Here is a 21,699-nt window from a genome sequence, read left to right on the forward strand (position 1 = left end):
AAAATGGAAGCAACAGCCAGCACAGGACTCAAGATGTCTGTGGGAGAATGAATTTCTCTCACACGTGCTTTTCTGAATCAGTCTCTATCATTCTGTCTCCTGTCCTACTTCTAATTCTTTCTAGCTTCTTCTCCTGCTCTTTCTTCTCTAGCCTAAAAATTCTTTTTCCTACAGGAGCTATAAAGTGATAAAAAAAAATTGCAAGAGTTACCTCTCATTGGTCAAAAGCACATTCCTAGGGTAAACGATTAGGAACTGAGCCATTGCCATGGCAATATAAGGGTCCAAGGTTACAGGACAAAGACCGTGATCAGAGGGCAGGGGTACTGTGCCCAGTGACATAAGCTTTGGGTCATAGGTCTTTTGTTAACAGACTTGGCAAGCAAAGAATTATTTTTCCTAGGGTGTTCATGTAGCAACCTGGTTGGACGTCTGGGACTCTGACCCTGTGTATAGATACAAAGTTCCAAATTTATGGTCTTCATACAAAAAGTCTAGTTTGAACTTGTTTTGTGGTGAAAGTGAGCTAACTGTGTGCAGTTAGTCTAAGCAAAAGAGCAGAGCAGACTTTCAAATGTTTACTGTCCTCATGGGATAAGTAGATCTAATTATGGAGCACGTCCTAGTATATTTTCTATATATCAAAATTATATAGCTAAAATAAAAGTCCTCTTCCTGGCCATCCACAGATGTATGTGCCCATAAGATTGAGATGTAGTCATGAGATTACATATACACATCCCATGAGATTACACAATACAAAATACAATGCAGGTACTGGGGAGACACCAAGCTGCTTTAGCAAAAGTGAGCAACAGTTTCCAAAGCTGATGGTCCTGCAGGCCTTGCCTGGACTGATTATCCTCCATCAGAGTCGCTATTCGGGTGGGTTGGCATCTAAATTATCAATGGTGGTATGCTGTGTATTTCCATCCTCTCCAACATTATAGGATTGAGTGATTAAAATATATATGTATATATATATGTATTTTATTTTTATGTATGTGCTTGTGTGTATGTGTGCCATATCTCTGTATATATACACATATGTGGGTACCCACAGAAGCCAGAAGATGGCATCAGATCCCCAGGAACAGGAGTTACAGGAGGTTGTGAGCCACCTGACATGGGTGCTAGGAACTGAACTCTGGCTCTCTGAAAAATCAACAAATGCTCTTAACTGCCGGGCCATCTCCTCAGCCCTAAGTGATTTAATGTCGAGATAATGTGCATAGAGGGTTTTGCATTGTGTTTGGAATAATAAATGCTAGACTTTTCCTCTTCAACAGTAAATTTCCGGGGGGAAAATAAGGAATACTTAAAAGTAAAGAGAAAGAGGATGGGATTATGCATCACTTAGAATTTGGCACAGAATCCTGATTGACTCAGTTTGGTAGGTGCTGATTTCAGTTGAGTTGACCTGGGGACACTCCTGCTCTTCTTTGTTCTAGGTTGTCACCTGAGCACACTAACATGTTTGTGGTCAGATGAGAGCTAGTGGTCTCAGCCTCACACGTGAAGGCATTGGTCACACGTGAAGGCATTGGTGTAATTGGGTTTCGGTGGTGGCAAAAGGGTTCTGGGGAATCAGTGAGAATGAGCAACCTGGTAAAGAACACTTTGCACACTTCTGCAGTATCTTGTTGTCTACTGTTCCTTTTTTTTTAAAAAAAATTTATTTGTTATATATACAACATTCCTTCCATGTATGCTTGCATGCCAGAAGAGGGCACCAGATCTCATTATAGATGGTTGTGAGCCACGATGTGGTTGCTGGGAATTGAACTCAGGACCTCTGGAAGAGTAGTCAGTGCTCTTAACCTCTAAGCCATCTCTCCAGTCCCCTACTGTTCTTTCTTTAGCCAGACTGAGGCATGTGGCCGAGGTAGAGAAAGATACCAATAAGGCAAAGAAAGAGTCGCTCTTGATGAATAGGGATGGTAAGGACTTGTAGCCTTGTTTGTGATCCACACAGACTTCTTAACTGTCTACCAGGCCTAGGCTGGACCACTCGCAGGCCACTCATGTAAGCTTCATGACAACTTCCTGACATGGACGCATGACCCGGGAGAAAGCTGATGGCCAGAGAAGCAAAGAGATTTGCTTACATTAAAGCCAAGATGGTTACTCCAAGTTATAGAAAGGGCTTGTAGGCACTGTCTTTTCATGAAAAAGGTGCATGCTTCAACAAGAATTTGATTTAAAAGGAGTAGCAGAGATGAGCTGTAGACCCCCTTACCTGTGGAAACACTAGGCCATGCATTCGTCTGGTCTAGAAAACTGCTCTCTTACACATTTGCAGAGGCTTATGGGAAACATGTTTTTGTTTGCTAGGTCGCCTGCACCACCCGGGTCTCCCTGCGTCTTGGACATGACTGAGCTTCTTCAGTGGGCCAGACATCACTGGCATCGGCTGATGAATGGGAGAACCCAGCATGAAGACGAGAGGCCATACAGCTATTCCTCACTGCTCGTCTGTGGGGGAAAGTCCTCCCCAACCCCCAAACCAGCAGGAAAGCATCGTGTCGTTATCCCTCACCTTCCATGCTTCAAAGATGAGTATGAAAGGTTTTCTGGAACCTACATGAATAACCGGATACGGACAACCAAGTACACGCTTCTGAATTTCGTGCCGAGAAACTTGTTTGAGCAGTTTCACAGGTACTGGGGTACTTTTCAAGAAAGTAATATCTCAGAATGCTTTTCATTTCTTCCATTGAAACTTCCACCAACCCATGCATTTTCACGGTCCTGTTGCACAAGCTTATATATATGCCTCCAAGGCAACTTAGATTCAAGTCCCAGCTGGAGCGAGGGTGCTTGGGGTTCACACAGTTCTTTGCAGTTAGAAGGATGTCTTCTGTTTATCAGAGGAGATGCTGTTCCCTTGTGTTATCTTCAGATAGGAAACCGTCTGTGGCTCAGCCAAGGCCATACCAGTAATAAGCAGCAGAGTGGATGTCATAGCCTTGGGCCTTCTCTGTCTTGCTTCAATGTCCTTTCTATTAAACCATGTTGCATTTTAATTGCAGATTTTTCTTACTTGATAATGGGGAAAAGAAAGAGACTCTTAAGCAAATGTAATAAGATGTTATTAAGCGAAGCAATGATGTAATTCAATTTAACAGGCATTTATTGAAGCCGACTTGAGATCTTGGGCAGTGAAGAAAATGCAGGTATTACCGGCTACTTTCCTTATGGATTCTGTAGGTTTTCCACATGTGTGTACAGACAGTGAGAGGCCACAGTGGGTCTGCAGGTATCAAAGTGAAAGCTTCAAGAGAAGTCATGGAACAAGAGAAGTCACACTGTGTGACACTCGGTCATGGAGGGCGGGCGACTTCTGCCCAGGAACAGGCAGGGCATATTTCATGTAGAGGAAGGCGTGTCCGTGCAAACACAAAGACCACAACAGAGAAGCCTTGCTTGAAACCTGGGAGGTTTCCTTTTGTATGATACCTAGTGTCTGTGTTGGGAACAATAGAAAATAATGTGCAGACGGGTCTAGTCCACCAGCGGAGTATTGCTGTCAAAACAGAGACTCAAGACTCCGTACCTCCAGCATGATTCTGAGCTAGAGAAAAGCCTGGGTCTGTATGGAGGCGGTGGGATGATCACAAGGAAGGGCTTAGAAATAAACTGAATAAAAAATGACATTTAGGATGCTGCTGTGTAGTTGTCAGGGGACCCGTGCTTATGATAGCGTGGCGACGAAGGGGACGCCAGCCCAGGACACATGCTGTAGACTAGCTTTGGGGAAATAACTGGGAAGGGAGCCTTAGATGGACACGCCGTGATGACTCTGAAAACTTACCAGCCAAAGGAGAGCCAGGACCAAAGAGCAGCTGGGCTGTGCAGTTCCTTGTGTTGGAAATGCCCGAGCTGCTCAGTCTAAAGAGAGATGGTCACGATTTGCACTTCATAGGTTCTGTGTGCAGTTGGTGCTATGTTCGAGTGCAGGCATGAGTTTCTGAGATTGAAAGCCTTAAGGGCTACAGGTGTTTATGTCTGTAGACTGTAATCTAGTACATTTGATACGTAAAGGAACTTCAAAATTTACAGTGTTCTCTTGAGCTGTGGACTTGAATGTGATCCAGGGAGAAACAATTGAAGCCACGGATCTAACAAAAACAGTTAAAAAAGAAAACTTCAGAGCAAAATACATTGGAGATTACAAAGGAGACATGTGGATAGATTGATTATGCTTTTAAGGAGTTTCACAGTTGAAGGGAAAGGAAAATTCCTGATCACTATGCAGAACTGAGGTTTCTTGTTCGTTCTTTTTTAAAATTTGAATATATAAAATAGTGAAGTTTTGGGGATGGAAGAATTTCCCTGAGCTCTGTGTTTCTGAAGTGTGAGAAGATACAGAACGTCTCAAGGAGGGAAAATCCCAGGCCTCCCTGCTCTTTTTGAGCCTTTAGACTTTAGACTTGCTTGAATCTAATGAGTTAATTCAGAGTGCCTGGGTTTTTCTTTTTAGCTTTTAAAGAGAAAACAGTACTTCCTCTTTTCAATATGTGTTACATAACTCAAGACTACCACAGCCAAATATCCACTATTATATGTTTAATAAGAAAATCTTATATATATTCAAATATGATCCAAGCCAAATGTCCTGGATAGATATAAATACTTCATATTTATTAGATTTTAATAATTCTCTGTCCTGTGACTGACCATTCCAGCTAATCCCAACTTAGGCAAAAGAACAAAAGCCGTGCCTTGCTTCTTTTATTTCAGCTCTCGGAGTGTTCTGTACAAACCTCCCTGTGTGTGCTTGGCTTGCAGGGCTGCCAATTTATACTTCCTGTTCCTTGTGGTCCTGAACTGGGTGCCTTTGGTGGAAGCCTTCCAAAAGGAAATCACGATGCTGCCGCTGGTGGTGGTCCTCACAATCATTGCAATTAAGGATGGCTTGGAGGACTACCGGAAATACAAAATCGATAAGCAGATCAACAATTTAATAACCAAAGTTTACAGTAGGTAAGTGGGATGGCTGTGTGCCTAAGGAATGCACTGTAGCATTTATAAGCATGTTAGTCCTTCTGCCCTTATGTAGGATCAGGACCCTTGTTGTGCTGCTGTTGTTACTGGGTTGTTTTTTTTCCTCTCTCCTGATACCAGGGATTGAACCTAGGACTTCATAATCTTTTTTTTACGTATTAGTCAAGTGTTCTACTGGTGAACTACACTACCAGTTGTTAATATTGATTTTGCTTAACATTTCTTAAAATTCTTCAGTGAATTTAGTTGAAATCTTAGAGGGGAAATACGAGTCACTGTCAATCACGGACCTGACCAAAAAACCCTGCTGACTCAGTCACTGGAAACTGAAAGGATCTGAACTGGATTGAGAGCTGGGTGCAGGGACATAGCCCCATAATCTCAGCATTTGGGAGACTGAGGCAAGATAGTTGCCAGCCTGGGTATGAGAACCACAGTGAAGATCGAGAGAAAGAGAAAAACTTGAATAGATATGAAAAGTTGGATGGAACATGAGAAGTCAATTATTTATGGAGCAAAGGGTTATGAAGTCAGAATAGAATTCTTTTTATTCATAAAATCCGAAACATCTATTGCAGCCTTGCCTGAGGCATCCAATGGAGAGAGTTTATTTGGTGAATTCAGTTATTGTGTAATGTCGTTTGCAATATGTAAAGAGAAAGTCTGTGTATCCAGGAGAGAATTCAGGTTATGAGTTGAACCATGATGCTGCTGATACGAGCTCCTCCATGCTTCTTTTTAGATGTAAATGAATACTGAAAAAACAGCATGGCTCAGGGCAACTTGCAAGAATCCTAATATTCTCTTATGAATATGAGAATCAGAGAAAAAGGTTCAGGGGAAGCCTGTTTGGAGATGTGGTATTCACGCTAACGTCTGCAAGATCATGAATTCTGCTCGTAATTAGGTTTCTTCAGTAGCGCTCACATTTCTTTACAGATCTAGTGAAAAAAAACAAGGAAAAGAATTGATTTTTTTGTCATTATAAGATGATGTGAGGGGATTTGAATAGTGAAAAAATTAGTTCTATTTTTATGCTATTTATGAAGGAAACAAGAAGCTCTGATACATGCTATCAAATCCTAAAGTAGTTGTAGAGTCGAAGTCTGTGATTCAGAGCACCAATTCCACGAGTCACTCGGTAACCCTTGAGTACTTAGGAAATGCCGGAGACAAGAGAGGTGTCATGCTAGACCGCACTGACCTTTGGTCACTAGCTGGAAGATGGCCACATAATGACAAAATCCAGGTTTTGTCACTTTTGAGATTAACCAGGTAACACCAAATTTGGCAAAAAGGAAGGACACTATATATGTGCACATGTGCGTAATATATATGTGTGTAATCATTTTATATACAGATTCTTCTAAGTGTAGATGCTTGTAGACTTTTACCACTATTATGTAGTCAATAATATGTCTTTGATCTCTATTTTTCTAAAATGTTATTACCTTGATTTCTCCCACTTACTGGCTCTGTAGCCTTGGGCAGATTACATAAGCTAGCTAAATGGCTATTTTATTTCATCATGAATACAAGGATAAAACAGCAAACACAGTGATGAGTGTATTTTAAGAAGCAAATAAAGGGCAGCCGCTAGCATTATGATGGCAGGTTAGTGCCAGTTAGCAAGAGGGTTTCTTGACACATGGGCAAGTCATTTAATTAGCATGTGAGACGTTGTAATAACATTGCCCTGTTTCCTAGATACTAACTGCCCAATGGGAGACCTGGTTTAGCCTTTCCTCTGGGGTCCTTTTACCTGGTTTGCATATACATTTAGTGATGAAATGCTCTAGTCTAGTGTCTTAATGCCCATTCTTTCACTTCACGGCTGCATTTTATAAGAGAGCTGGGTAACTTTATATCTTTTTATCTGTATTTCAGGCAATTTTTTTCTGCTCAGGGCTATGGAAGAAATAATGTTTATTATGTTTTCTTCCCCAAATTGTCTTTGGAACAATAGAGATAAAAAGAAGTAAAAATAGGCTATGAAGCCATACCATGTTGATTTACGTATGCTAATTGAAATGCCCATGGAACATTAAAAAGATTATGGAAGCCGAAATATTTTTGCAGAAAATTTAGGATGAAAGCAAAGGGGCTATTAAATGAAACAAACTTTTAGAAGAATAGTGTTGACATTTCCAGGCTGTAAATTTGGTTCTTATTCATAATATCTGGCCTATCACAATGTAGTTTATTTCTATGGGTAAATATCACATGCAAATAACATGGTCCCATGAGGACCCAGCTCTTAAATGCAAAATACTTCCCAATAGCATCATGAACTGGGGAGCAGGTCTTCAATCCCTGGGCTTCAGGAGGACCACTTACCCACACAATAGGAAGGTTTAAACAAATCGTGGATACAACGCATGCCCTCCGTGGTCCAGTTTATTTTCTGACCTTTAGATATCACCAACAGTTACTCCTACGTTCTTCCTTTCAACAGAGTTCATGTGATCACCCTGCTTGAAGGTTATCAGACCTCCTGATGAGCAAATGCCCTAGGTGTGTTGGTCCTCGGTAAACAACAACAGGGTCTCTTTGTAGATTTGGACTAATATTCCACCCTCTTTGAAATTTTCGTCTCCTTTGGTTTTTATGACATTACTTCCTCTTGGATGCCCTTTGCCTTCGCTGTCGTCTTTAAGACTTTGTTAACGATGCTTGTATCCTTCTTTGCCTGTTGCCATTTGCCCTTTATGAACCTCAGGCTTCTACATCCACGCCTTTATGCACAACAACTGCGTTAGAAGCTTACACTAAATGTACACCTCAACCACCTCATTCATGTCACGTAAAAACGTCTTGAGATGAATTTGCTGTCTCACCTCAGACGTTATTAGTTGTTCCAGAATCTGGGACACGGCGACAGGCACCTTCTATCACTCCATCATGCCGATGAAGAACCATTCTGCCATCCCTGAAGTTGCTTACATGCAGAACGAGTCAGGAAGTGGCTCTCTCTGCTATCTAATTGTGTCCTCATTGAACCTTTTACTCATTTGTCCTGCTACCACCTTAATTCTGAGCCTGCTCATCCGTCCTTTGAATTATTTCAACAACTTTTTATTTGTCTCCTGTCTACTCTAACCTCTCACTAGGCTGCTGCTCAATAGTCCGTTACTCTGCCACAGGAATGAGCATACAGAAGCAGGGACACACCTTTTTTTTTTTTTTTGTGAACTTTAGTGACTCCATTTTCTGTAGAATGAAATTTCTAGAATACCCAGTAATCCCTTTCCTAGGTATGTGTGGCATATAGATCTGAGCTTTCAAAGTATAATCTCTACTTACCTTTTTAAAATCTTCTGTTACTTCCCATCTTGGAAGAATTCAGTATTATGTATAGACACTAGGGAGATTTTGAAAAGCAAAACAAAAATGAAATAAATTATGGATTTGCCACTTTCTATAGACTACAAAATTCTTAAGATAATCAAAGATTTCTCCCAGTTAGATTTGATATTGTGCATTAGGGTACTTATTTACTTATTTACATTTGCTTAACCCTTCAAACTAAGCATTTCTTTACATAGCTGACGGCTAGTCAAGTAATCTAGGCAGCATTTCCATCTAGTGTGATTTAATCTGACTTTTTGTATGTCGTACAGCTTAGGTTATAAGTAACTCCGAGGAGTCTAGGGAGTGAGTACAAATTCTATCTCCATAAATCTAACAGAAAGTAAATTGCTTTGCAATTATTTGCTTTCTTATTTTTGCGGCCTTAGCCTCTTGAATGTTGGGGTTGCAAGTGTGTGCCACGGTGCCTAGTGCGCATTCTAGAAGGAATCAAATTTACAGTTCTTTCTCGAAGGGATCAGACGCTGCAGCCTCCGGAGTAAACTCCTCTGTCAGTGTTCGGAACGAGGGTGGGGGAGCAGAGGAGACGTGCAGAGATGCCCAGGTCCCTCATATGATATGTTGCATGATATGATATGTCGGCTTTTATCTTACACATGTTCCCTGTGCACTTTAATTAATCTTTAGCGTACTCACCGTACTGACACAATGCAAAAGTGATGGCGATAGTTGTTACGTGCGTTTCTTTAGGAAATGGTAGCAGGAAGAAAAGTCTGTATGTTTTAGTACGTGTTTTTCTTTTCAAATATTTTCAAATTGCAATTGCTGGAATCCTCAGATAGAGAGTCTGTGGACATGGAAGGCTGCTTTTGTTTCTATTAGGTGAGAATTAGAGGTGATAACGTGGTATATATATATTTTTAATATCATGTGTGGGCATTGCATTTCGTTACATTTTCCTTAATTATCCAGCATAGGTGTGTGCCACAGGGCTCTCTGAGGTCAGACCACGAGCCTTGTCGCCCCTTCAGGTCCTTGATACCTGACTCAGAATCACATGCAAGGACTGTTCTACATATGAATATGTTCATGTAATGTTCGTTGTAATTCTGTTCTAGACTTGTATTCACACAGCGAAAGGGTTCGACATCCCACAGTGGGGGAGAAAGAGCTGAAAGAGTAGCTTTAAGGGACTTAATAACTACATTTTCCCAATGCGGCGTCTGTGAAATTTTAGCCTTACCTATTTTGTAGTGTCTCCTTTAGCATTTAATCCCACACTAAGATTTTAAGAAATGATTATGTTTCTTCTTACTATGTTTTCTATCTTTATTATCCCCCGGTTCGATTTCAGGAAAGAGAGAAAGTACATGGACTGTTGCTGGAAAAACGTCACTGTGGGGGACTTCATTCGCCTCTCGTGTAACGAGATCATCCCTGCAGACATGGTCTTACTCTTTTCCACAGACCCTGATGGCATCTGTCACATCGAGACTTCTGGCCTTGACGGAGAGAGCAACTTAAAGCAGCGGCAGGTGGTGCGTGGGTATGCGGAGCAGGTAAAGAGCCTCTTTTCCACTGGAGTTATGGGCATCCTTCTTCCTCAGGAAAGGTCCGGGCTCATTTTCACGGGCTAGATAAAGAGATTTTTAATTTAATTTTTACCGCTGGCAAAATAGAATTGCAGAAGGCTTAATCCATTTTCAGATATCAGTGGACGGACGTGTATTATGTTTTATAGATAATAGGATAAAAACGGCGTTGGCGCTCTCACACTTGGGTCTGCAGTCAGATTGTGTGGCGCAGCTAATGAGAAGCCCAGCAGAGTTCATGTGCAGTAGAAATAATCACCTGCTAAGTTCATTTTCTTACTCTTAGGGTTTTATATTTTGTCTTTTCACTATTTTTCCTAACATGTCTAATTTCCTATATTCCTGAGTTTAAAAAAAATTATGGTTTCTCACGCCACAAACTTCTAGGCTGTTCATCTTCGGTAATAAGGGAAATCAGACTGACACAGATTTGAATAATTAAATTTTTGCTCTGCCACTGATTTGTTTCTTTTATTCACAAGGTAATGATCTTGTGAAGTTATTCAAATACATTATGGCTGAGTTTCCTCATATTAACATGGAGATAATGTGTCTTTCTTAGCATCGTTGTTTGACTCATGTGAAAAGCATGTCATAGCTAAGTATCACTTTCCTGTCTCTATGTTTGGAAGCACTTGAGATAAAGGGTTGACAGAGGTTTCTGTCCTGCTCGGTCCTGCAGGCATTCAGTCCCAAAGAAACACACAGAGATCTACATTAATCATAAACTGGTTGGCCTATTAGCTCATTCTTCTTATTAACTCTTACATCCTACATTAACCCATAATTCTTGTCTGTGTCAGCCACGTGACTTAGTACCTTTTATCAGCAAGGTATTCTCACATTGCTTCCTCTGCATCTGGGTTATGACTGCAGACTAAGCCTCTTCCCAGAATTCTCTTGTTCTGGTCGCCCTGCCTATACTTCCTCCCTGCCTATTGGCTAATCAGCATTTTTTTTAAAGCAATACAAGTGACACATCTTTACAGGGTACAAGATCATTGTCCCACAGCAATAAAGGAATTGAAAATTTAATGGTCTTTATTTAAACCTGAAGTGCTAATAAGCTGGAATTTCTTCATCTTATATACATAAATAAACTGTATTAGCATCCTAGTACCTTAGCATTTCATCGCACATTGGACCCCTCTTTCCATCTATTGGATCTTCATTTTGAAACTTTTATAAGCAGCCCTATGCCCATGCTTTGGCAACACCTTGCACAACTTAGAATTCTATTACAACATTAAATGTGTGTCAAGCTGCTGCCAGTCGGCTAACAGGCATACTTTGGGTTCAGTTCTGCATGAGCACAGTCACTTCCTTAGTAATTTGCAGCTTGTTTTGAGAACTTGAGCAAATTATTGGGTCCTCTGTGTCTCCTTGACTGTGCTTAGGCCGGATTGTAATGCACCAGCCTCTTGGGACTGTGAAAAATAAATTAGTTAATATAGTTAATATACATAATGTAGAGTCTAGTACATCAAAAAAATTCAAGACATTATTAACAAATCAAATCATATGTTTCATGTTTTCCATGTTTACTACAGTGATATAAAAATATTACTCCAACAGCTACAGCCAAGCTTGCTCTTTCTGAGAAGATAGATATTCTAAAGCCTTATTATGTAGTGAACTTCACTACATAATAGTACCAGCTGCTTTTAAACACATAGCAAACCTCCTGCCTCTGCATCCTAAGTTCTAGAATTACAATCATGAGCCACCATACCAGTGCTCTTTATAAAGCCACGCCTTCCACACTTGATTTTTAGTCATCTTGCCTGTATCTCTACTGGTTTTATAACAGAATAATAAAGTACCTGTTTGCTCCCTGGGGGAATTTTGTGAGATCTTATACCCTGCTTATTTGGGAATTTCGTTCATGAGCTTTGGCTAAGATCAAATGCTTATATACTCCAAGGTATTGCCAACATGCTCTGAATATAGCCAACCATCAGATTATAGGAAACAACAACAAAATATTTTCCATACCCTATTGACTCTGATGTTTGCTCCATGAGTGGAAGCTCTGATACTGAGTCCTGCATGCACACATAACTTGCATCATGTGATTGATCTGAAAAAGCTCCTTCTGTTTCTGTGGATATCTTTCGAGCATCCCAAGGTCATTCTCATCCCTTTATGGATCCCATATTTATGTCTGTATTTTCTTCATTTTTAACTCTTTTAAATCTAGAAGATCTATAGTATATACTTTGAGGCAAAAAAAAATGCCTTAACTACTATATGTATTAAGAATTGACCAAATTAATACAATGTTTAAATACTGAAATTTAATCATGAATTCGTTCTCTTTTTTTTGTGATGTTGACAAAATATTTTTAGGACTCTGAAGTTGATCCTGAGAAGTTTTCCAGTAGGATAGAATGTGAAAGTCCAAACAATGACCTCAGCAGATTCCGAGGCTTTCTGTGAGTGCTGTGTAACTTACCTTTGTGGACACAATGTCTTTGTGTATTTATGTTCAATGTAAATCATTGCAAGTTTGGCCATCATTCATTTGCTCTACCCAAGTAATCTAAAAAAAATGCTCATTTCCATGTATAATAAGACAATCTAAACAATAAAACCCTCCAAAAGTATTCCTATAATCTCTTCCAATGATATAAAAATGTTTTGAGGGGGTTGCATAGCTTAGACCGGCCTTGAATTTACTATGCAGTTGTGGCTTGCCTTGGATTTGTTGCTCTTCCATCTCATCTTTTTGAGATGACAGATACGCATCACCATGCCAAACGTAGTGAGCTCCATATTAACCCAGGAGACGTTGCGGTTTGGAAGGGAGTGTTTCTGTGTCCTCAAATGATATCTTAGGATGGCCTGTTCCCGCTGTGAGAATTAGAAGAGCCGCTGTGCAGTTCCGGCTGGAAAGAGTTAATCACTGATTGGGAAGCTTGACTTAGAGTGTGGGAAGCCATAGCAGAGTTCGTTTCCAACGCTTGTAGTGCCAATCCGCAACCCCTTGCAAAGACACCTGTAATTTGTGGTCTTTCCCAACCTCACACTTGGCTTTAGCACTTAGATGTTTTATTACTTTCAGCCAATTAATACTCATTAACTTAATTTTTACAAAAAAAAAGTTACACATAATTCTTGGAGAAAATTTGCCACCAATTTCCTGTTTTTAAGACATTAAATTTTCCTGATCTCATTTCCTGGATGTCTAGAGTTGAGTTAGGTTAGGTTCAGGGATGCCTCTTGAGTTGATATCTCTTTGCACAGATCCCAGGTAGAATAAAGACTGTAAAACTGAAAGTGAAAAGGCCGGTCTGTTTTCCTCTTTCTTCACAAAGGAAACTTTTGTAGGGGTTTCACTTATCTTCTTCCCAGTTCCAGAGAGTCAGGGTGCTAGGTTTGTTGACAATGTTTATTTGTAAGAAACAACAACAGCTTAAAGTCTAGTGGTTATTGCTTAGAAAACCTAATGATAAAAATCAAAACCTAATGATAACATTCAGATGACACTTTCACAGTGTGTGAATGGTGATTTCTGCTTGTTTTTGTAAATATTTCACTGGGTTTTGCCCCGTGCTCTTATTGCTACTGTAGGTTAACCCAGCTATTGCTTCTATCATTTTGAAACTGATTGTTACACACATTTCCAAATGTGTGAAAGTGGAAAGAAAAGTGAGATGAACACCAGGTTCCACCTCGGCCGTGGCCACTTCACAGTGGTGCTAACTTGGTGCCGTTTTCCCTACTCCGTTCCCCAGCCCTAGGACTTCACTGTGAGTACGTCACCATATATGCAGAGCAGATAAGGACATTAACAAGAAAACAAAGCCCATTATCCCACTCAAGGAGAATCAAAACCATTCTTTAATCTCATTTAATACCAGGAATATGTTCACATTTTTCCAGCTGATGAAAAAAGAATGTTTTCTGATAATTGTCTGTTTTCAAACAGAACCAAAGTAAGTTCTACACATTACATTTAGCTAATCAATATCTAATTTTTCTATCCCAAGAAATGGGGTCATTTGCCCCACTGCAGGCTGAGCGGATTGCCCCCTCCCTGAGCCTTTTTCTCTCCTTTTGTCCCCCCAGACATTCTTTGAGTGAGCCACACCATGTTTGCTAGAAGCCCTTGCCACATTTGAGTTTGGCCGATTGTGTCCTTCTAGTGAAATTTGCCTTGTTTCTCTGGACCTTTTATTTTGTCAGCTGTCTCTAGGCACTTTCATAGTCTGTTGAACAAATCAGATTCTGTCTCTAAGAATGGCAAGATGTACACACACACACACACACACAAACAAAATATTGTTTATGATTCTAGAGGCGTCCCAGAGCCTCAGAAGCCAAAGACTTAAGTTTGTAATTCTCTGATACAGAACCTGGGGCCTTCACTTCCTTTCCCGTAACTTGGAAGCCTGTGCTGTCCCCCATCCTATTATCAACGAAGTCAGCCTTCACCTTTGATTAGACAGCTTCCCATCGGTCTTTCATCTAATGGCTTAAGTAGCCACCATTTGCCAGTGCCCAGCAGGATGCTTAATTTCAGCCAATCAAAGCTGCTACTTTTCTCAATCAGGACTGTCTCCCTCACCAATCATTACATTTTCAAATGCAGCGTGCCCTGGAAAAGCAGGATCTTTATTGAGAATATTTTTGAGTTCTTACAAGAAGGGACTGTGACAGATAGCAACTTCTAGAAGTAATGGGGATTTGCAATTTGTTGACACTTTCTCCTACTCACGGTAGGTTAACTACAGCAGCAAAAGCAAATGGGCCTGAGACTTGAAGCCTTTCCTCTGAGCTTTCAAACTTACCACACGGGGTATAAGAACCCTCAGGATAAAGACCGATGTTTTCCCTCCCTCCCTCTGCCATTTAAAAATAAATCTATCTGCTGCCTTTCTTACAGAGAACACTCCAACAAAGAACGGGTGGGCCTCAGCAAAGAGAATTTATTGCTAAGAGGATGTACCATTCGGAACACAGAGGCCGTTGTGGGCATCGTGGTCTATGCAGGTTCGTTCTCTGCCATCCTTTATCACGTCCTCCTCTACGTATCTTATGTGTTAGCATGTTTCGTTTACTCAAAATGGAACCCACGGAAGGGAAATTGTGCCCTGATGAACCTAACCACAGATTCTGGTTTTCCTAAATCAGTACAGGGAGTGACAAAACGTTACACAGCCATATTTGATTAAACTGTCAGCCAGAGAGATTTTTAACCACGATGCTTGTTCCCTGCTTTCACTTTGCGCGTTCTCAGCACCATTCTTCTTTCCGTGCAGGACATGAGACCAAAGCAATGCTGAACAACAGTGGTCCACGGTATAAGCGTAGTAAATTAGAGAGAAGAGCCAATACAGATGTCCTCTGGTGTGTCCTGCTTCTCATCGTAATGTGCTTAACTGGTGCCCTTGGTGGGTAAAATTCAATTGTCTGTTCATATCTTGTCAGTATCATCTGATGCAGTTTTATTTTTTCCAAAATAATATCTTATGTTTGGTTTCGGTAAGAGATTTTTATTTGTTAATTTTTCCTACGTGTTTTCTTCTCCCATCCTTTAGCTTGACAAACACTGCTGGTGAGTGTATCCTCTTCCTCTTTGCCACAGTACTGGGAAGAGATTAAGAGGGAGAGTCAAGGAGGAGAGACTGTGTAGCCCTTTGCATTTGAGCTTGTTCTAGAGAGCAGACAATGAATGTTCGAAGCAGGGACTCTCAGCTGTTTCTCTTGAGGGGTGTGGCTCTCCATTTGCATACACGCTGTAGCATCCTCTTGGTGTCTGTGTACTTTTTAAAGGTCACGGAGTATGGCTGAGCAGGTATGAAAACACGCTCTTCTTTAACATCCCCGAGCCGGATGGGCGTGTCGTGTCACCTGTGTTGACGGGATTCTACGTGTTCTGGACCATGATCATCTTGCTGCAGGTAACTTCGGCCACACTTAACAGAGGAATTTCCTGTCTCCGCGCATTATCGAGCTCTCTTCCCCTCCTGTCGCTGACTTTAATTTTCTTAAATTGTTTGCGCTTTTTTAGGTCTTGATTCCCATTTCCCTCTATGTGTCCATTGAAATCGTGAAGCTGGGACAGATCTATTTTATTCAAAGCGATGTAGACTTCTACAATGAGAAAATGGATTCTACCATTCAGTGCCGAGCTCTGAACATCACGGAGGATCTTGGGCAGATCCAGTATCTCTTCTCTGATAAGACAGGAACACTCACTGAAAATAAGATGGTTTTTCGAAGGTGTAGTGTAGCAGGATTTGACTACTGCCACGAAGAAAATGGTGAGTGTGGGGATTCTACAAAAACTACCTCTAACTTTTCCCCCTGGTGCTTAAATCCCTAATAATTCTCTCAAGAAAATGCCAAGTTTAATTTTCCCCAGCTACTTAAATCCCTAATAATTCTTTCAAGAAAATGCCAAGTTTAAGCATTGGGTAAGGAACTCCCCATACTGGACTTTATGCTGCATACAGTGGTTCTCAACCTGTGGGTCGTGACCCCATTGGAAGTTGAATGACCCTTTCACGGGGGGTAACAGTAGCAAAATTTCAGTTATAAAGTGGCAACAGAAATAATTTTATGGTCGGGGTCACCACAACATGAGAAACTCCAAAAGGACTGCAGCATTAGGAAGGCTGAGGACCGCTGTTTTAAAAGTTTGTAGATGCTGAGTGACATACTACACCGTGACACATGCTAGATGCTGAAGGGATGAATACGAAGCAGTGCAGTAATGGATGCTCAATTTCTGTTTGGTTGACACTCCATCTTCCTCAGTGCAGATGTACACACACACACACACACACACACACACACAGAGGCATGGGGGATAAATGGATATGGGAAAAGGGCCGATTCTTCCTAGAACGTAGTTCGAGACATACTATTTTCACTAAAATGAAAGCTATTAACAGCACCTGGTTTTCTATGGCCAGTATTTCAGGATTTTCTAGTCAAAGAATTGCCTAGGAGATAATTCTGTAAAGAATACCGCTGCGTGGAGGTAATCCCTTCACACATACAAATGATTTAAACACATCTGACTGTACTATGATGTGTTTCAGAACCTGCCAACTTGGCAGTGCGACCCACGTCCTGGCATCGTCAGCGGCACCAGCAGCACCTGGGCTGTATTAGGAATGATGGAGCTGTGATTAAAATCCCATTTTAACAGAATTCTCACATGAGTAGTATGCATATCAAAATTAAAATGTGACATCTGAAAAAAAAAAGAAAAGAAAAGAAAGCTACTCCTACTTTTAAGAGAGAGACTATTGAAAAATGTCATTTAAGAAATAAGCTTGTCACATTGGGGTAGTTAAATGCCGAACTGTTGCAAAGGTGTCATGGAGGGTTCGGTGTGTCCTCACGCCATTTGTCCCGTTGACATGGGTCAGGACATGCCTTTGGTGCGTGATGAACTGGTATCAACATATCATCATTACCTGAAATTCACGTTCTGAAAGCACCTTTCGTTTTCATTTGCATCTCTTGTGGTCCCTGGATGACACCCGAGATGCCAGTAACAGCCGTCATTTAGGCTGCTGGATACTTGACATTTTCTAGAGACTTTCTGTCTTTGAATGAACTTATCTGTTTTGACAGGCACTGTTCTGGGATTTGGTAGACTGTCCCTCAATTTGGGATTGTCTGGCAAGTGCCTTTATGATGTATAGTTTGTAAATGTGTCGATCTGTGGAGGCATCAAAGAACACTGTCGAAGAATAACAAATTTGCAGTCAGGCTTCTTAAGCCTGAACCCCGTTTCTGCCACCTGCAAAGTGTGTGTACTTCAGCAAGACTCGTAACTTCTCCGAGCCTCAGGGAGAGAAAAAGTCCATTATAGCATTCAACTTCATTAAGACAGTTTGTGCAGAAATAGACAGAGCATGCCACAGATAAAGGCCTTATATATAAGTTGCGATTATTGTTATTTTTAATCGTTGTTTTGAAAATAAGAACGAGGTCTGCCATTTAAGTAGCTCATGTGTGGGAGACAGATGTGTAATTGTAGTTATAAATTATCATGTAAATTGTCACATTTGTGTTGATATTCCTGGGTCTTGGGGATGGCCCAGTTGTTAAAATGTCTGCAGTGGATGCATGAGGACCTTATTTCGAATCTGCAACACCCACAGAAAAACTATGATTCATGTACCTGTGACTTCACCACTGGAGGGACAAAGATGGGCTTTCCTGCACCCTTGGTGCTCACTGGCCAATGAGCAATCCAAATCAGTCAGCTCCAGCTTCAGTGAGATACACTGTCTCAAAAATTAAAGTGGTTTCCCCTGGCTTCCACAATACACATATGCATACATGTATTATTTAATATGCACATATGCATATTCAAATGCACACACTTACATGAATATGTACATATCATATACCACACACACACGGAAATACTTGCTCCAAATTTGGTTTAACGTTCAGACAGCCAGGTAGTTCTGAAGATGAATTTTGCCCTGATATAATTTCACATATTAAAGGCAGGACATCAGACCTCCCTGGAATGCATGAAATGTAATGAATTAGTTCAGAGCAGAGGTTGGGGTATCAGTTATATGTGGATGATGTGGCTGAGGACAATTGGCTGAATGCGCTGTTTGCAAGTGTGTGAAAGATGGGATGCCATGCGTGGCTGAGAAAAGTTTATTGTGAGTAGTTTGAAGGAAGATGTGCAGATGATGTGAGGAAGAAAGCTCTTGGAACATGCTGTGTTCGCCCTTGTGTCAGCCCTTTGGAGAGCACGTTATAAATTACAACAAGCTAATTTTTCCATAGTCTCAGACCTACTTCATTCAGATATCAAGTCAATGCAAGTAGTAGGCTATAAACAGATTTTGGAATATTTTTGAAGGAAATAGCAGAAGAACACAGAGATTAAGTAAGGAAAAAGAATAAGAGATAATTTGTTTAATGCAGGACCTACCTTTAGATATAGAGAATAATAACAGACTCTGATGGCTGTGTTAGTCAGAAAACGAGTTCTTGGACCATTCTGAGACTTTTAGAGAACCAAAGCAGAAGCTTCTCTATGAGAAGGATTTATTGTCTTTACGACTGTTATCATCATTTGGGCATATTTTACTTACTGATATGATATGAACCTTGGCTTTTCACAGCCATCTTTGATATAATTTTCTCTGGGCCTGCAGGTTTAGCTCCAGTGACTCTGTTTTCTTGAATCACACTGTAATTTTCTTGACCTATATGTTTCTAGAACTTTCCCCAAAATGAGTAAAGGTTGAGTCATTCTGTCTCTTACATTCCATCATCGAAATTCTACTTATTGAGCAAGTTTGTCCTACAAATAGCTGAGCTACTTGATGTCATACTAATTACACAGCCATGTGATCCCCATTGATGGCTCAGAGGAATCTCATGAACCCATTAATGAGAGTTTTGAGGCATTTTAGTTGTTTTAAAAATGGCATGTCTTCCATATAACAGGAAGGAAAAAAATGGCGTCTCATTACCAACAAATTTCTTGAAGTATTTTAAGTTTTATCAATCTCAACACCATTCCTTATAATATGTCGATGTCTAACCACTGAGTGCCAGTAATCATTGCCAAAAGTGCCACAGAGAACCTATTCATCCACAACCCCCCAAAAACACAACAAAAAAAGCAACAATGACACAACAAAAACGATTTAACGTCTAACTGTTTAGAGTTAAAGACGCATGGTGTAGGGATACGACTGTTGGCTTTAGAAGCAAGAAGACTAAATTTAAACCCCTGCTCTACCTCTAAGCAGCTGTTTAACCCTGTTTAGAATATTTAGTCTCTCTGTTTGGTCTCCTCAGTTGCAAAAGGAACAACAGTAGTTCCTGGCGGATAAAAGTATTTTGAAGATTAAAACGCGCGCGCGCGCGCGCGCGCGTGTGTGTGTGTGTGTGTGTATGACTTTTGATGAAAAAATACTTCAATAACCGTAAGTCCCTACCCATAAGTTTCCCTTAGCACAGATACATAATTTATGTGCCTATTCATCCATTATTCATTTACCAAATACTTGTTTAAGATTAAAAAAACAAACTCAAGCTCGTAGAAATTTGACAGGAGAGATTGACATTGTGTTAACTTGGCCACACTCGTGCATATGGCTATATTTAGAAACACGATAGCGTTAGCTCACAGAATCTTGGCTATGGTGATCTTAAGAGCAATCTAGTCTGTTTCGGTGAGATGACAAATAAGGTTTATTTATTTTCTTATAAAATATGAGTGTTGAGCCAGGTTCAAGGCCAGCCTGGTCTACAGAGCTAATTCCAGGACAGCTAGGGCCACATAGAAAAAAAAAACCTGTCTCAAAAACCAAATAAAATAATAAGATAAAATGGAGGTGTTAGTAGTTCCCACTCAGAGGAATGTCATAATGATTTAGCGAAGCAAAGGCCTGGTGTATGGTGTCCTTCAGCCCATGCAAACTGTCAATGTCCAGTGAATAGTCTGGATGGGAGCTGATGGGTTCATCTGCACTAGAGGGCTTCAGAAAGAGTCAGTGTTTTCAAGCTGTGTCTGTAATCTCAGCACTTCAGAAGTGGAGGGAAGAGGAGCAGGCGTTCAAGGCTGTCCTTGGCTGAATGCTGAGGATCCCGTGCTTCAGGAGACTTTGTCTCAACCAGCAAACAACAGAAAGGGGAAAAAAAAAAAGAAGAAAAGCAAGCAACAATATTGCTTCTAAGCCTTTCCATTCCCTTAACAATATAGCAAAATTATTACAATAAATAAAACATAGAAACACTGTATAAAACAATTTTCCCCAGTCTATATCTAATGCAATAGCTGGACTTAGGCCGAATAGACACAGCCACCAAGACAAAGAGTATGTTCTCACTGTCTGCTCCTCTGATGCAGTTTTAATAATAAGTGAGAGGAAGAAGTCTGCTCTTGCAGGTCTTCTAAGGGAAAAAGTTAGCAGGAATATAAAAATAGATCGGTAGTGATCAGGACCTGGCAGACAGTCAGAATAAAGTGTGTCATATGAGGACTGGATGGCTACTTTGGACTGCGTGCCTAGGCAGGACCTTTTAAAGAGGGACATAGAGTCTAACATCTGAATGACAAAATCTTGATGTTCAGGAGAAACGGATTTCCAGCCCCAGGGAGCAACTCTTACAGGCCCTCATGCTGTAGGAGAGCTCCATTTTCAGAGTAAGCCTGTGAGTCTGGATTAGACTAAGGATGTAGAGCAGTGTGTCCCAGCCTTCCTAATGCTGTGACCCCTTCATACAGCCCCTCCTGCTATGGTGACTCCTAACTGTAAAATTATTTTCATTGCTACTTTATAACTGTAATTTTGCTACCATAATGAATTGAAGTGTAAATACCTGTGTTTTCTGATGATCCTTTGGGAGTTGCGACCCACAGGTTGAGAACCGCTGATGTAGAAGCAGGAGGGAGGTAAAGGTCACGTTGGGTTGTTTAAGGCAGGATAAAGAGCCCAGTTTCTGCTGAGGGGATCCCGAGGCCGTCGGAAAGTGTTTTTACTGGATGCGATCTCATCCGCTTTCTCCTTAGGAAGGTCACTCTAGCTACCGTGTGAGGAGTGGATTTCAGAGGGGCAGAGAGACTAGTTTTGAGGTATTTCACTAATTCTGTTGAAAGATGATGGCCAAGCTGACTAAGGTAATGGAAACAGGGAGAAGTCTGGACACCCAGGATAGGTTTTTGTATGACGGACAAGTGCTGACAAGCCTCTGGATACGAGGAAGAAGGGAGGGGTCCTGAGTCATGTATGTGTGGTTCAGTGGATTTGCTGTCAGTGTGGGAATAAGGTGATGTCAGGTAGCT

At 40.9% G+C, this 21,699-nt stretch overlaps 1 protein-coding gene across 1 annotated transcript in view; it reads left to right on the forward strand.

Moving 5' to 3' along the window:
• Positions 1-21,699, forward strand: part of Atp10d (ATPase phospholipid transporting 10D (putative)) — an 81,555-nt gene that overhangs the window by 22,924 nt on the left and 36,932 nt on the right. The window contains exons 2-9 of the mRNA XM_050149550.1: positions 2,335-2,661; positions 4,792-4,986; positions 9,671-9,875; positions 12,258-12,343; positions 14,797-14,903; positions 15,173-15,304; positions 15,687-15,814; positions 15,925-16,177. Of these exons, the coding sequence (XP_050005507.1) occupies positions 2,372-2,661; positions 4,792-4,986; positions 9,671-9,875; positions 12,258-12,343; positions 14,797-14,903; positions 15,173-15,304; positions 15,687-15,814; positions 15,925-16,177 (1,396 nt within the window). The 5' untranslated portion in view covers positions 2,335-2,371. The remainder of the gene's footprint in view (positions 1-2,334; positions 2,662-4,791; positions 4,987-9,670; positions 9,876-12,257; positions 12,344-14,796; positions 14,904-15,172; positions 15,305-15,686; positions 15,815-15,924; positions 16,178-21,699) is intronic.

Source organism: Alexandromys fortis, unplaced genomic scaffold (genome assembly GCF_014885135.2).
Source record: "Alexandromys fortis isolate MF-2015 unplaced genomic scaffold, M_Fortis_MF-2015_v1.1 scaffold_0, whole genome shotgun sequence".
Lineage (NCBI taxonomy): Eukaryota > Metazoa > Chordata > Mammalia > Rodentia > Cricetidae > Alexandromys > Alexandromys fortis.